The sequence below is a fragment of the Aythya fuligula genome, chromosome 1, assembly GCF_009819795.1.
Source record: "Aythya fuligula isolate bAytFul2 chromosome 1, bAytFul2.pri, whole genome shotgun sequence".
Classification (NCBI taxonomy): Eukaryota; Metazoa; Chordata; class Aves; order Anseriformes; family Anatidae; genus Aythya; species Aythya fuligula.
In genome coordinates, this window is record NC_045559.1 from 139524808 (window position 1) to 139538469 (window position 13662).

Consider the following 13662-nt stretch of genomic DNA (forward strand, 5'->3'; position numbering starts at 1 on the left):
CTTGATGTAAATGCTTGGTTCATGAGCGCCTCACTGCCTGATTCAGGAGGGCAATCAACCTGTCTTTTGGAGCTGCATAAATAACCTTTGGATGGTGGTAGTAAATCTACACCAAGGATGAATTAACTGCCACTGAGTCACATAAGCTTGGCTTGAGTATGTGGCTTGTAACATGCCTGAGGAAAATAAAAAAGACATTTGCAAGAAAGAAACATTAATTCGCTCCTCCCCATCTTTTCTGTTATTTTTATCTAGGCCAACACGCCTCGCTTTGTGGGTTTTTCTGCTGCTGTTTGTTTCATTTCCATGCGGAAACAATGATTCACAACGAAATGAATCCACAGTGCATCCTTTCTGGCTCCCCGCAGTTTCTGCCAGCCGGACCTGAAGGTGCCACCTCTCCTACATCAGTGTCTCTCCCTCTCAACGTCCCTACCAGGAGCAGACGGATGGACTCCTGTAACCCTCGGGGAGCAATACCTCACAAGAGGGCATGGGCCTTTCACCAGAAGGACAGAGGGTCCTGCTGGGGTGTCCTCTCCATGCACATCTTGTGCTCAGGTGTGATCTGTCACATCCCCAAAAGGAAGGACAAATCTGCATTCACAGCTGTCTGAGAGCCAGAGGTAAAAGCCTGTCCTAGAAGAAAGTGTAAATGAGAAGCAGCCTGGGGAAGGCCAACAAAATGTAGCAGAACAAGAAGGGGGATGTCAGTGTTTACCTACACATTGAAATGTGTTAATCTGCATCACTGTAGCACTCAGGAAGTCAGTGCTATTCAATAACAGACACATCTTAGTTTACTAACAGCTTTTGCTCTCCCTGCTTTTTCTTTTCCAGTTTGACCTCTGGTTTTCTCTGCCACTGCTCTCAATTTTATATCTGTTTCTGAAAATTCAGTCTTTGCAATCTTTTCCCTCTTTCTTAGCTCCAGGCCTCACATTTTTTATTTTTATTTTTGGTGCAATACTTGCTGGTTCCCTCCCATTCATGTCCCACTTTCTCTCCTGTTTCCTTTTCCACACAAACAATTTCTCTAACTAGAGGGGCCCCTGCTTCTTGAATACAGCCATTTGTCAGGGGTAAAAGTATTTTCTGCTTCTAAAATTTGCTCTAGGAACCAGTATCTGCTGTGGGGAAGCCTTAGCATATGGCAACAGCGTAAAGATAAGCATTATAAATACCCTGTATATAGAAAACTGTGCATCATTTCAGAAGGACACACTATTTGTCTTATTAGGCAAGGAACTTTTCACATCTAAGCAGGTTTTGAAGTTTGCTGTATTTCAAATGGCACACTACATGGCACAACATTTAGTCTCAGAGCAAAATATATTAGGGCGTATCTCTGAACCCCTATTCTTTTAAGTTCCAAGGTTTAAAGTTTTACGTTGATAAAGGAGAATAAAGGAAAGTTAAAACATTCCTCGTGAATAAAATACCATCTGACTAGCAAAACCACTGTGCAGTATGGCTCATGTTTTACATATTGCTAAGTATCAGCGAAAATAAATGTGTTCATTTCTCCAAAATACCTCCAGATGGCATTAAAACCCTTCTTCTTCTGGTTTTTATTGCAATATTATTTTTAAAAATGATAATTATTGGAATCATTCTATTAACCATTCCCAGCAATCATACTATCAGAAGGCATAAGGCTGCTAATGCTTAATTCATTTAATAAGTTTGGTTAAATATGCTCACATACTGTAATTACATTCCACAACACAATCTACAGGACAAGTCATTTCTTACAGGATGTCAAATCTTTTTCTAGATTCATTTCCAGAAGATTTTTAATGTGTATTTGCAGCAGAAATGAAAACATCCCACTATAAATCACCATTATAGTACCTCCTTCTGTGACTACTTTTGGCTGTGTAACAAATGGTGACACCTTGTGAGATTTACATGATGTAACGCTCTGAATTTAAATAACAGGAATCAGGAAACATAAATTACAGGCAAGATGCACTCTAAAATTCACATGACTGACTGCTACAAGAACTTCGCTCACTCAAATGGGATTAAAAAGGTGAATGGTTTTGTAGAAATGCATACTGCTCCTGCATGGTAAATATTAAAGGAATTCACTTATCTAGCTCAGTTTGGGAGACTGTTGCTATTTATTTTTCTAACTTTCAGCCCATCTGTTTCGTAGACTGGTTTATGTTGGCAAAACAATTCAGTCCTTTGTATACTGGAGTTAAAAATGGTAAAAGCTTCTATTGTTGCACTAGAGTGAAGGTGAACACTGATATATTACAAGTGCCTGTTCCTATCTATTTCTCGACTTCTTTTGTTAATTCAAAAACATCAACAAAATCGTGAGAGACCAGAGATAGCTGTAATTGGATTTCAAGTAATTCAGAGGTGAAGCTTCAGACTGCAGTCTTTTAAAATTACATCAGTACATCAAAGGCATATGTGACATGATGTTTTTTAGCAAGTGTGACAAACTCCAGCAGCATTAAGGTAATATTGAAGTCAGGTTGTAAAGGCCAGCCTCACACACCCACAAAAATAATTTCATATCTATTCAGCATGATAGGGAGCCATTTCACCTGTGAAGATCTCTGACTTAATAGCATGCAAAAGTTCTAGGAATAATTAATGTTTAGTCATTATCTAAATAACCTTTTTAAGAACAGCATCAGTGAAAGAGCTTTATCTTAATGAAAGAAAAAAAAACAAACAAACATCACCACCAACAACAAAAAAAAACAACAACACAACAGACAAATCCCATTTTGCCCAACCAATCTGATAAAAAACATAGATGCTTTCTCTGATCATAAAAGCAAAAGTGACTTACGATGTATGTGTTGCACTTTTCTCTGGACTCTTTGGCTCTACATCACTTTTTCCTTTAAAAGAGAAAAAGAAAATGACATCAGAAATGGGTGAATATGGAAACTGTTCAGATGCGATATGCCAAGGCTCTACTCATTGCTAACACTGACTGCTCTTGCCACATGCATGGAATACTGCTGAGGCAATCACAGGGCTGCTGGGACACTGATGGAGTATCTGTAAGCTGGGAGTCAACCCTGACTTGACTTTTCTTGTCACTGGCACTTGTACTCTGGCAATGTCAGTTAAGAAAACTCTACAGGGGAGGCAGAAAGACTCAAGTAACTCAACCTTTACAAGGAACAGCAGACCTTGGAAGCATACAAAGGACTTCTCCAGGGTCTTACAGCTCTACTATTGATATTGCATCCCATCCAACATGCACAGACTCCCACACCCTGTTCCAGGAACCATTTCATACAGAGGAGAACAGTACCAGCAAAAGCTACTAAGGCAGAGATTAGGACACAATTCTGCAGATGGATGTTTGGATTCATGCTCATTTTGACACAGTAAGTGTTTTGACACCTTTCAACCTAATCTTCAGCTGCTGTAATTAGGGGCTGGAGAAATCCTCTTTGCTATTTTGTGTAAGAAAAAGCTAACTTTCAAGTTATTTTTTTTTTTTATTATTATTATTATTATTTTTTTTTAAGTACCTAAATACTTGAGAAGTATTGGGGGGTCAAGGGTTTCCTCTTCTTCATGTTTCCTTATGACTCACAAGCATCCTAGAAAAGTACATTGGCTTGTGATGACCTCTTCTTTGGTCCAAAACCACATCTGCCCAACGTAATTTAGTTACATAGCACAGACACCAGGGAAGCAGGCTGATAGCTGATGGGGTGGTACTGTTCATGGTATGTCAGGCCAATTCCTTCTCCCTCTTTCATTCTTTCCAAAAATAAGGTGATTGTTTTTTACTGCACTTATCACTCTGAGAAACCTGAGAGAGTTACAGTTCAGCACAAGATTTTTCTTTAGCTCTAACATGGATGAACAGGGCATGCTGCTCTACTTGAATCACCTTGAACTTGAATTCTGGACCTCATGACTGCAGCTGCTGATCCTCCTGTGTGTTGCTGGGCACAAATAGCTGTCTACATACGAGTTTATGTTGCCTAGCAGACAAGGAGGCACAGAGGTTGTGTGTGACTAGCTTACTGATGGATGTGTTTTCCTCCACTACCTTTTAACAAACTTCATTAAGCCAAAATCCACCTGTGCCTTCTGAAAAAAACTGTGAAAAATGTTTGTTTTGGTCAGACTGTTTCAGTGTTCCCTTATTCGATCTTCTACTCATTGACTTGAGCTGAGTGGGTTCTGGATCAGCCCCTACTCTATTCCATGCACATGAACACTACGCATCATCTGCTCGCTGATGGCAAAGATCTCACCCTCAGTTTCTATACAGTGTTGAGGTGTCAGGAATGGTTGCTAGGGGCACCTCTGGAAAACTTGATCTTGCCATCAGAAGAGGCAGGATTTTGCCACCAATGTCTTTCCACTGCTGTAAAGAAGCATGCTGAAGGACTTACTCTAGAAAGTGAGCTTCTGAATGTGTGTGTCTACTAAAGGAGGTTTGGGTAGTGCAAACACCTTGCTGTGGTGCTTGTAGATCTCATCCTCCCCTATGGAAAGGTTTGAGTGTACCCAACTTATGTGCCCAATCTTTAGTGAAAAGGAAGCTCTGGATGACTTCAAAAATACCAGTGTCCCTCTGTGAACCACTAGGGAAGCTAAAGGTACATAAAACGTAAGCACAAGCTGGGCAGCCACACAGGATGGAATACATCTAGTCCATAATCTCTAGGACACTTTTCACTTTTAACAGAGACTTCAGAAAGCATATCCAGATGATAACCTGCTGGCTAGAAAGCTGTTGCTACAGTGCATGTTTGTCAGCCTTAGGATGCCTGGAGCCCTGGAGCTCATCTGCATTATGGTAATTTGGAACAAGAAACCAACAGTAACAGTTGGCACATATTCAAAGATTTTCTATTCGTAACTTAGACTTTCTGTAAGTGATGAATTATTACCATGAACACTGGTTTGTTTGAGTGTGAGGGGGAATATGGATTCCTGAGTGCTTTGCCAGAGTTCACATCAGTTCTACTTTCAGCAATGTATGTTAATGTAGCAACAAGGGAAACAGCACAAGTACTGTGAGGAGAGAGAGGGAAGGGAATCTCTGTGATTTAGCCAAACTGGATATTAATGAATTACCCTACAGTAAGCATTTGCATCTGCTTTAATGCTAATCATCACTTAACATACTTCTGTGTGGAAGGGGAGGATGAAGCTTTTGCAGATGGTAGAAATGCATCAGTCCAGCCTATCAGAGTAGAAAATCTGGTCATTAATGCTTTATCAGTCCTTACCAACTTTGTTCACACTTGACTAAATCACAGAAATTTGAAAAATGTGTATAGGCTAAGCATAGTTGAATGTCACAGATATGCTGTTATTAAGCTATTGGAAAAATAAAAGGGAATTATCTGTCAGAACAACTTTTTATTTATTTTTTTTATTATTTTTTTCCCACACTTACTTCTGGCTAGGCCAAGATTTTTCTTTCTAGTTTTCATGTTACCTGCCAAATGCATGCAGGTACCATTGTGGGAGGCTGGCATTTGCTGGACCGCTAAAACCTGTCTAGCTCTGGTTTCTTTTAATGGGCAAATTTGTGTAGTCTGTTGTTTTTCTTAGTCACATGGGAATTGACAAAGGATACATTACCTACTTCACAGGGCTACTGTTAGCACACTTCCATTCAGGTGCTATGCACTGTGTATGTCTTCTGAAATGGGTGTGGACGTGTGTGTGTGTGCACGCCTGTGTGTTGAGGTGTGTGTGCATGCACGTGCCTCCAGAAGACCATGGTGGAAAACATCATCCTCAGCCACTGGCCTGGGAATTCTTTGCTAGTTCCTGCTACATCTCACAAAACTCCCTTCCTAATTGTTTTAAATATAACAGGATGAGAAGATTAGATTTCTACCATTTCAGAATCTATTTTAAATGGACTTTTGTAGGATTTCCCTGATGAATAGTGGAAGACCAGAGAAGGAGTGTTCTCCTCTGAGTAGGAATTTGGGTGAATCATTCAACTTAGCCAGGCTAAGTTTACCTGTCTGGATAACAAGGATAAATAATACTTATTGTAACAGAGCAGTACAACTTCGGCCATTAAGGGTTTTTAAATGCTTTGATTTCCTTGTGGGTAAGGATGAGAGAAATGCAAATGTTATCTATGAGAAAGGCAATGCTAGCAGCTGAAGTAAGAACATTGCAAATGACGGGCTCAGGAGCCACTCCACAGAAGACATGGTGCAATGGGGAATACCAGCTAATTGTGACTCTGAAGATGTGTGTTTGGATAATGCAGTACATAGACTATTACATTTCTTTTCCATATGGAGTCATTTGCTAGCATTTCCTAACATCAAAATACTTTTTCCATTATTTTTCTTTGAGTTTGTTGTACAAGACTGGTAAGGTCTGTGTTTTATTCTGCCTCTGTCTTATTCCATGTCTTTTTCTAACACCCTGACAAAGAATCCTCATGGATACACCTCTCAGAGGTAGTCAAATTACTCTGCAACGTTAGAGAATGTGTCTCAGTGTCTGCCAGCAATCCTAAATTTTGATACCAGTGAAGAAAATGTTGCTGCATGGGTTCAGCCACTCTTTGGTTTGGTTGCCATCACCCAGCCAGGCAGTATCAAGTGCACTCTAGCCCATCAGCAAACATACACTGATTTTGCTGAGCAGGATGAATAAGGAAATAAGAAGAAGCTGGAGGTACCATAGTGGGGAGGGCTGATGGGGGAACTGGAAGTGAAGTGAAGTTGGACACCACAGGAGTAAGGGGCAAGGTGTAAGGTGGCATGACTGCTTCCCTAATTCACAGGAGAGCATGTTTTAATAGATCTGCAGAACAACCTATTTTATTAAAGTGTTGCAAGAAGGAAATACATTAAATAAAACTATGTCCAAAGCTATCCAAACACTGTGGCCTCTGACGTCATCACAAAGTCCTCAGCTCAGTTTGTGTGTTTGTCATGCGCATGACTCTTTGCATGTTTGCATAGCCCTCTCTATTATGGCCCTTTTGTGCTTCCTTCTCTCATTACTGTATTCATTATTTTCTGACAGGACCTCAGCCATTTTGCGTTTTATTATTTCCTTAGTGCTGGTCCTCACAGCAATATCAAACTGACACTGGCAATTAAGTGACACCACTGCATGTTTCTTCACAACATTGCCTTCCGCCTGCCGACCTTTCCCTGGCAAAGAGCTGCACTGTTTTAATAGCCTACGTCTCCCAGGCTTGTCTCGCTGGATGTCTTCTCCCTCACACAGTGGGTGACCAGCCACTTTCAAAGCCCTACCTACCAGCTCAGGGCATTTTTCATCTTCAGTCACAGCCTTGTAATTTGCAAACAGGGCTCTGTGCTGGCTGACAGGTCAGGAAGCTAACAAAATGGTTCTTTTGGTTGAGACGATTTTATGTCGAGAGCAGAGTAGGATCATGTATTTTTAATATGCAAGACAACATTAACAACAGACAGAGGTGTCAGGGGAGAGGATTAATACTTTGTTTCATGGAACAGTTCAATCTTTCCTTTCAATACAGCTGCTAAGTTTTTTACCATAACTAAATCTAATTAAAGTGCTGCTGATCTGCACCACGATTTGTATATTGGAGTCCACTGAAAAGCAACAACCAGGAGCCATGCAAGCATACAACACCTCCCTTCCCACACTGCTAGCCAAAAAAGACCCACAGCCACATGGTCTTTGAGGCATTATTTGGTATGGGATTAGTAAGATTATGGGGTTTATTATGGTGCAATAGCCACAAAATATACCATTGCCTATGACAGATAAATGGTAACAGGTTTTTCAGGACAATTTTTTGGCAGCCTATATCTGGCAGTTCCCTTGCCCAAGCAACTGGGTCATTTCTTTTCTAGCATTTTAGAAAAGCCATTCTTTTGCTGTTTCAGTCTTTCTCACCTATATAATGAAATAGCCATCATGAAATGAATCCTTTCTGGTTTTCCCAGTACACCAAAAGAAATGGTATTTTGATGGTCACCCTTGAATTCAGTTCCCCACATTTGGCTAAAACAGAGTACTTCTTGGCAAAGCTCTGTGCTGTCCCGGTCTGCTACCATTGCTTTCTCAGTCCCTTGGTTTTCACAGTCATTGTCATTCCCTCCACCCAATGCAGCCATAAACAAGTTAGTACTTACTTGTATTGCTGTGTCCTGTAGATCCCTGTTGTGACTCCTACAATAATAACAGAAAGAAGGTACAATGTGTTATTTTTATGGCACTTTTTAGCTGCAATACTTGCTTGAACATTACCTTAACAACACAAACAATATTGTTAATTGTTCATTTGGTTTAAAAGTCATTTTCAGTTACAAGAATAAATCCAATATTTCTTTGAAAATACTTTAATGCAAAGGCCTGTAAACTTATTTCACAGCAACCTTTTAAAGGTGTAATTCTTTTTATAGTTATTACCAGTCTCCTGCTTACTGTTCATTTATTGATCAACCAAAACTTGTCTATTATTTTCCATGAGTTTAGATGAGTAGACAGAGTGAAGACCAATATTGTTTCATGGACCATTGGATTCTTGAGCTAGTAACAAAGCTAATCTTTCCTTCTCACATGTTGATATTGACAGCACCGGAGAATGGAAATACAGACTTTAGCACTGGGTCTCTGACATTACAAGGTCAGCCTTGTATCACAACTGTGATATTTATGAATATGGTACAATAAATTGTTTTTTCTTCACATTCATATATTTTACTCACAGAATTAGTGTACATTTATAAAAATGTGAAAGAAGCCTATGAATAAGAGAGAAAAATAAATAGATACTATAGTAAAAGATTTTTAAATTGGGAAAAAATAAAGTAAGAATACAAGGAGAAGAAGAAAATAACTATCATCTAAAAAAAAAAAAAAGAAAAGAAAAAAAAAAACACTGTTGGAGATACTGAAATATGAGGTTAACATAAAAATTCTATCAAGCAAACACCTGACCTTTAACTATATCTGGGGTCTCTCAGTCTGGTCCCTGTTGACCAAAACAATGTTAATTATATTGTAATTTTACTGCGGTAGAAATGTCAGATGTTTTGTGAAGCTGTGAGGTGCCTTGAACACTTTTTGAGAATGCATTGCTGGTAATCAGCCTTACATTAAATCTTCTGAGTAGGTTTGTTTAAATCTGCTACATTTTAAATACTTCTGTCCAGTGATAGGCAACTCTTAAGCTTTACATGTTAAAAACTTGTGTCACTGGCCCCATGTTGGTGATAGGAGCACATTACTGTATATTATCATATATGTTCATTAGCTACTCCTCTCATTACCTCACATTAGAATCTTGGTTACCATAAAATCAACCCAGAACAGGCTATATGAAAATGGCCTCTGTCCAGTTATTTCTCTGAAAAATGTTGAGTACCTCTGCTGTGCCCACAAGGCTTTTAATACAACCATTAACTCAGTTCAGGGCCCTCCATCATGCCAGAAACAGCCCAAGGTGTGGTGGGCTATGGTTGATTGAAGGGAAGGTGTCCTCTGTGCAGCTCTGCTCCTGGATAACATGCATACACAGAGGACTACCACATCAAGTGCACACTGCACTTACAACAGTAAGAACTACACTGAGAGGCCAGGCACACGTAGCATTAATTTTTGGTGAGGAATCAGACCCTGGACTAGGTCTCTGGTACAAGGAGGCTGAGTGATGGACCAGACACACAGCTGGAAGTGGGAGGTTCTTATTTATGTGTTTGTTCATTATACTTGCTGGAAGCTGGAATATATATACATTTCTGCTACATTTTAAAGAGGTGAAATGGCTGAGAAGTCTGTAGGTTTGCTACAGCTCGGAAGCCAGACTTCAGGCCTTAGGTTGGTCTTAAATTTAAGAAGAAAACAAAACAAAACAAAACAAAACAAAAAACAACACAGAAACACATCCTAAAATATTTCCCTTTGTCTGTGCCATCTCCTCACTTGCTCACCAGATCCCACAGAGATGCCAACCATAGAAATCTCCAAGGTAGAAATTTGAAGAAAGGAACTGCAAGTCCCCAGAGAGCTCAAGGATGCTCTGACTTGGCTGAGCTAAGTTTTTGCTGCTGGGTCTTGCAGAAACATGCCTCAGGGTTTGGAGGGCCCGAGGGTTTCTTGGCAACTCCAAATGAAGATTGTCCGAGTGGTGGGCATTGGGCTCTTGAAGACTTGGCTGGTCAAATCTCCATCTGCACCATCTGCTTTGGAGTCAAGGCTTTCTGGACTGCATGACTTTAATCTGCATATTTTTTATGGCATAGCACACATCTGTAATTCAGTGACACCCTACACATCTGAAACGGAAAACATCAAATTCTGGGGCAAATATTAAGAGTTTCTACTATCATCTACAGTAGAACGTCTCACATGCTCACAATGTCTATACATGTTTCATATGCTGAAAATAATTTCTCAATAATTTGAAATTGTCTTCTTTTGACATATTACATCATCATTTTATGATGGCTTCTGATAAAGGAATATTAAAGACTCCTCCCTCACCCCCATTACTGAATATAATCTTATGAAGTCAGAATCGTCTTGCAGTGGTGATATAATGATATATACCCTTGAATTTAAATGTTATTCTAGTAGCCAGCCAGGCTGCCAATAAAAGTAGGCTCTTAGAACACGTTCAGTTTCCAGAGTAGTGAATTTATATACCTATAGGTGGAGAAACTCTTTTCTGTTTTGGGAAATAGAGTTATTTTTATGGAAATATCCTTGTGTTCGTAAAATTGTTTGAAACTGCTAAACAAGGAAATTGCTTACTCTTTTTCATCAACTTCAGGAAGAATACACCCTTACCTTTTAACTGTCTAGAATGGTATCTTACCTCTGCCATTGACTTTGCTTTGTCTCAAATTTCACTTCAGCTAAGCAAGAGCTATAATATTTTCAATTCTCCTTTTAACTGATTCTTTAAAGAGTCTTGATTCTCAACAAATTGTTCTTAATAAAAAGCCTAGTAAAAATATGGTCATGAAATAGAGAATACTCTCACTGAGGTAGGAAAAAATATTCCATTATGTAACTTAAAAAACAAAAGATGAAGGCTTGATTTCTGGATTTTTTTTTTTAAATGTATTTATTTATTTATTTATTTTTTGGCTCCAGATTGTTAAAATGAACAATAAAGGAAAAAGTAAAAGAAATGGGCACTGAAAAGACAACCATATTATCATAACATAGCTTCTGATATTAATCGATCCAAATTTGTGACAAAACACCAGTTTTCCTTAAGTGGATAGTTTAATTCTAAAATAACAAAATGATGGCTGATCAAAACATCACATACAATTAAATAGAAATCAAAACCTGGACTAAGCTTTAAAGACAGTAAAAATGAAGAGAAACAGCAAAGATGATGATAGATGTCTTCTACAACCATATTGTTTTGAGGATGTGAACATATTCTAAGATGTAAGTACCACATTGTGCACACAGTCTTGGGCAGCCTGCTCTAGGTGGCCTTGCTGAAGCTCCTGGATGGAATGGAGTCTGCCCAAGGGTCTGGCTGGTCAGTGCCCGGCTGCGCACAGGTGTCTGTGTTGCGCTGCTGGAGAAAGTGGTGTTGTGTGGCTGCGCCGGGCTGCAGCCGACGCTGTGCGCGGCCTACTGCAGACTCAGGAAGCTGTCCGAGCCATCTATCTGCACCCCAAGCGTGATCTCGATGGAGACGGTGCTCTTGGAGGCGTTGGCCAGCTTGATCTTACAGGAGCGGCGGGAGGGCAGCAGTGTCAGGCGGCAGTGGCGCGAGCGCGGCAGAAGCTGCCAGGCTGCTTGCACCAGGTCCTGGAACCAGCGCGTGGTTTCCTCCACATTGAGGTAGGAGCCCGTGCAGAGGGTGTGTAGGAGGCTGGGTTCCTGGCTTCTGCTCAGCTCGTCCTCGGAGTGGTGGAGGAAGCACAACATGTCCCCCAGCAGCCGCTCCCTCACGCAGGTGCACTGCAGGTCCACACGCAGCCCGGGCTTCCTCGTTGCTCTCTTCCCCATGGCGCCGAGTTCTGGGTGGAAGGCGTGTCCAGGGGGAGGCCTCAGGGGCACGAGCAGGCGGTAGACGACGTCGTCTTGGTGGGCACTGCAGCCTTCGGAGAAGCAGCCCAGGCCGATGGCTGGCTGCAGCTGTGGCTTGAAGGCACACTTGCTGCAAAGTCCTCGGCAGGCCCCAAGAAGTTCGTCCACCAGCTCCTCCACCACCTTGCACTTGTCAGCCATGGACGGCACTGGCCACTGGCTGCAGTCAGCCCAAACCCTGCCCAGATGCCAGGTGTCGTCCGAGTCACCGTCTTGGTCTGCATCACCATTGTCCTTCTTCTTTCTTGTAGGGCTGCCCTGCTTGCTGCGGCTGCCCGGCTCACGACTCCTTTTCTTGAGCCAGCGGCAGAGCCCAAAGAGCAGCACAAGGAGGTCAAGCAAGGCCCAGAGGTGTGATTAAGGAGGTATTGGGGAGGCATTGGGGAGGCATTGGGGAGGCAAGGACAATCCCCAGACATGGACTGTATATCTCGAAACAAGACACTGAAACTCATGATAAGGAAGCGGCAGACGGACAGAGAAACAAACGTAAGGACTATAAATCTCAAAACTGGACATTGGAATTCATTATAAAGATACAACAAACGGAAGAATTGGCAACAACCAGCTCTCGCAATTAAGAAACCTGCCAATTCAGCAGATTCCTGACCAAAGGTGAAAAGTACACTGTGAGGAAGACTCGGGGTCTTCCTCCCAAAGACCCCTGCCCACGTCCCAAAGACCCCTGCCCACAATTCTTGGAAGGCTCTACGCAGGCGCAAGGTGCCAAAAGGCTAATTAGCATGAGAAGCGAGGGAAGGCGGGGATAGGTAATGCATATGTATAGGTGCTTGTAGAATATTGATAGATTGATTGTATAAATTCAAGACTGCTTTCCGCTTTAGGTATGCACGATAGGTGGAGAGATCCCCCGTGCATCCAGCGCTGCAATAAAGAATATACCACTTAAAGGAATTTCGGCTTCGATCTTTGAATCAATCTGGCACCCCAGATGGGACAACCTCTCTGCCGGACCGCAGGACCCGCTGGGGACAGGACTTCCTAGGGTACCCCCGGGATTTCCCGGAGGGACTCCTCGACTCACCGGATCACTGCGGAGGCAGACAAGGACCCCATCATTGTAAGTGAGTATATTCTTTATTCTGGTTTGGTTTTCTGGTAGACCGGTCATCTGGGACTGTCCAGTAAGTCGGAAGGTGACTTCTGCAGGACAGTATTTGGTATATACTTTGTGGTTAGTGCCACAAGTATCTCTGGGGACCTTGGGGTCCATCTGTATCTGGAACTGTCTGTAAGTCAGAAGGTGATCTTCTGCGAGGCAGTGTTTGGTATATACTTTGTGGTAAGCACCATAAGTATATTTGGGGACCTTAAGGAAAGAGCTCGCTTTAAGGTCCATCTGGAATTGTGTTGTCTATTTCGGTTTTCTGACTCATGGAGTATGGTATTTAACTTTGGTTATTGTTACTGTGATTTTGGCTATTTTTCTGGTGGTAATAGTAGGTTCGTGGCATTGTTATAAGAGAGATATCGTTACGGTGTTACACAGTTTGGTTTTCTGACTTATCGCATGTGGAATTTGACTCTGACTATTGTTATTGTGATTTTAGCAATATTGCTGGTAATAGTAGCTTTGTGACATCGCTACTGAAAGATAAT

The 13662-nt window shown here is 41.4% G+C and overlaps 1 protein-coding gene across 1 annotated transcript in view; it reads right to left on the bottom strand.

Moving 5' to 3' along the window:
- AFF3 (AF4/FMR2 family member 3) overlaps positions 1-13662 on the bottom strand; it is a 336670-nt gene that overhangs the window by 117462 nt on the left and 205546 nt on the right. The window contains exons 6-7 of the mRNA XM_032200334.1: positions 8115-8151; positions 2816-2867 (exon numbers count right to left, since the gene is read on the bottom strand). Of these exons, the coding sequence (XP_032056225.1) occupies positions 2816-2867; positions 8115-8151 (89 nt within the window). The remainder of the gene's footprint in view (positions 1-2815; positions 2868-8114; positions 8152-13662) is intronic.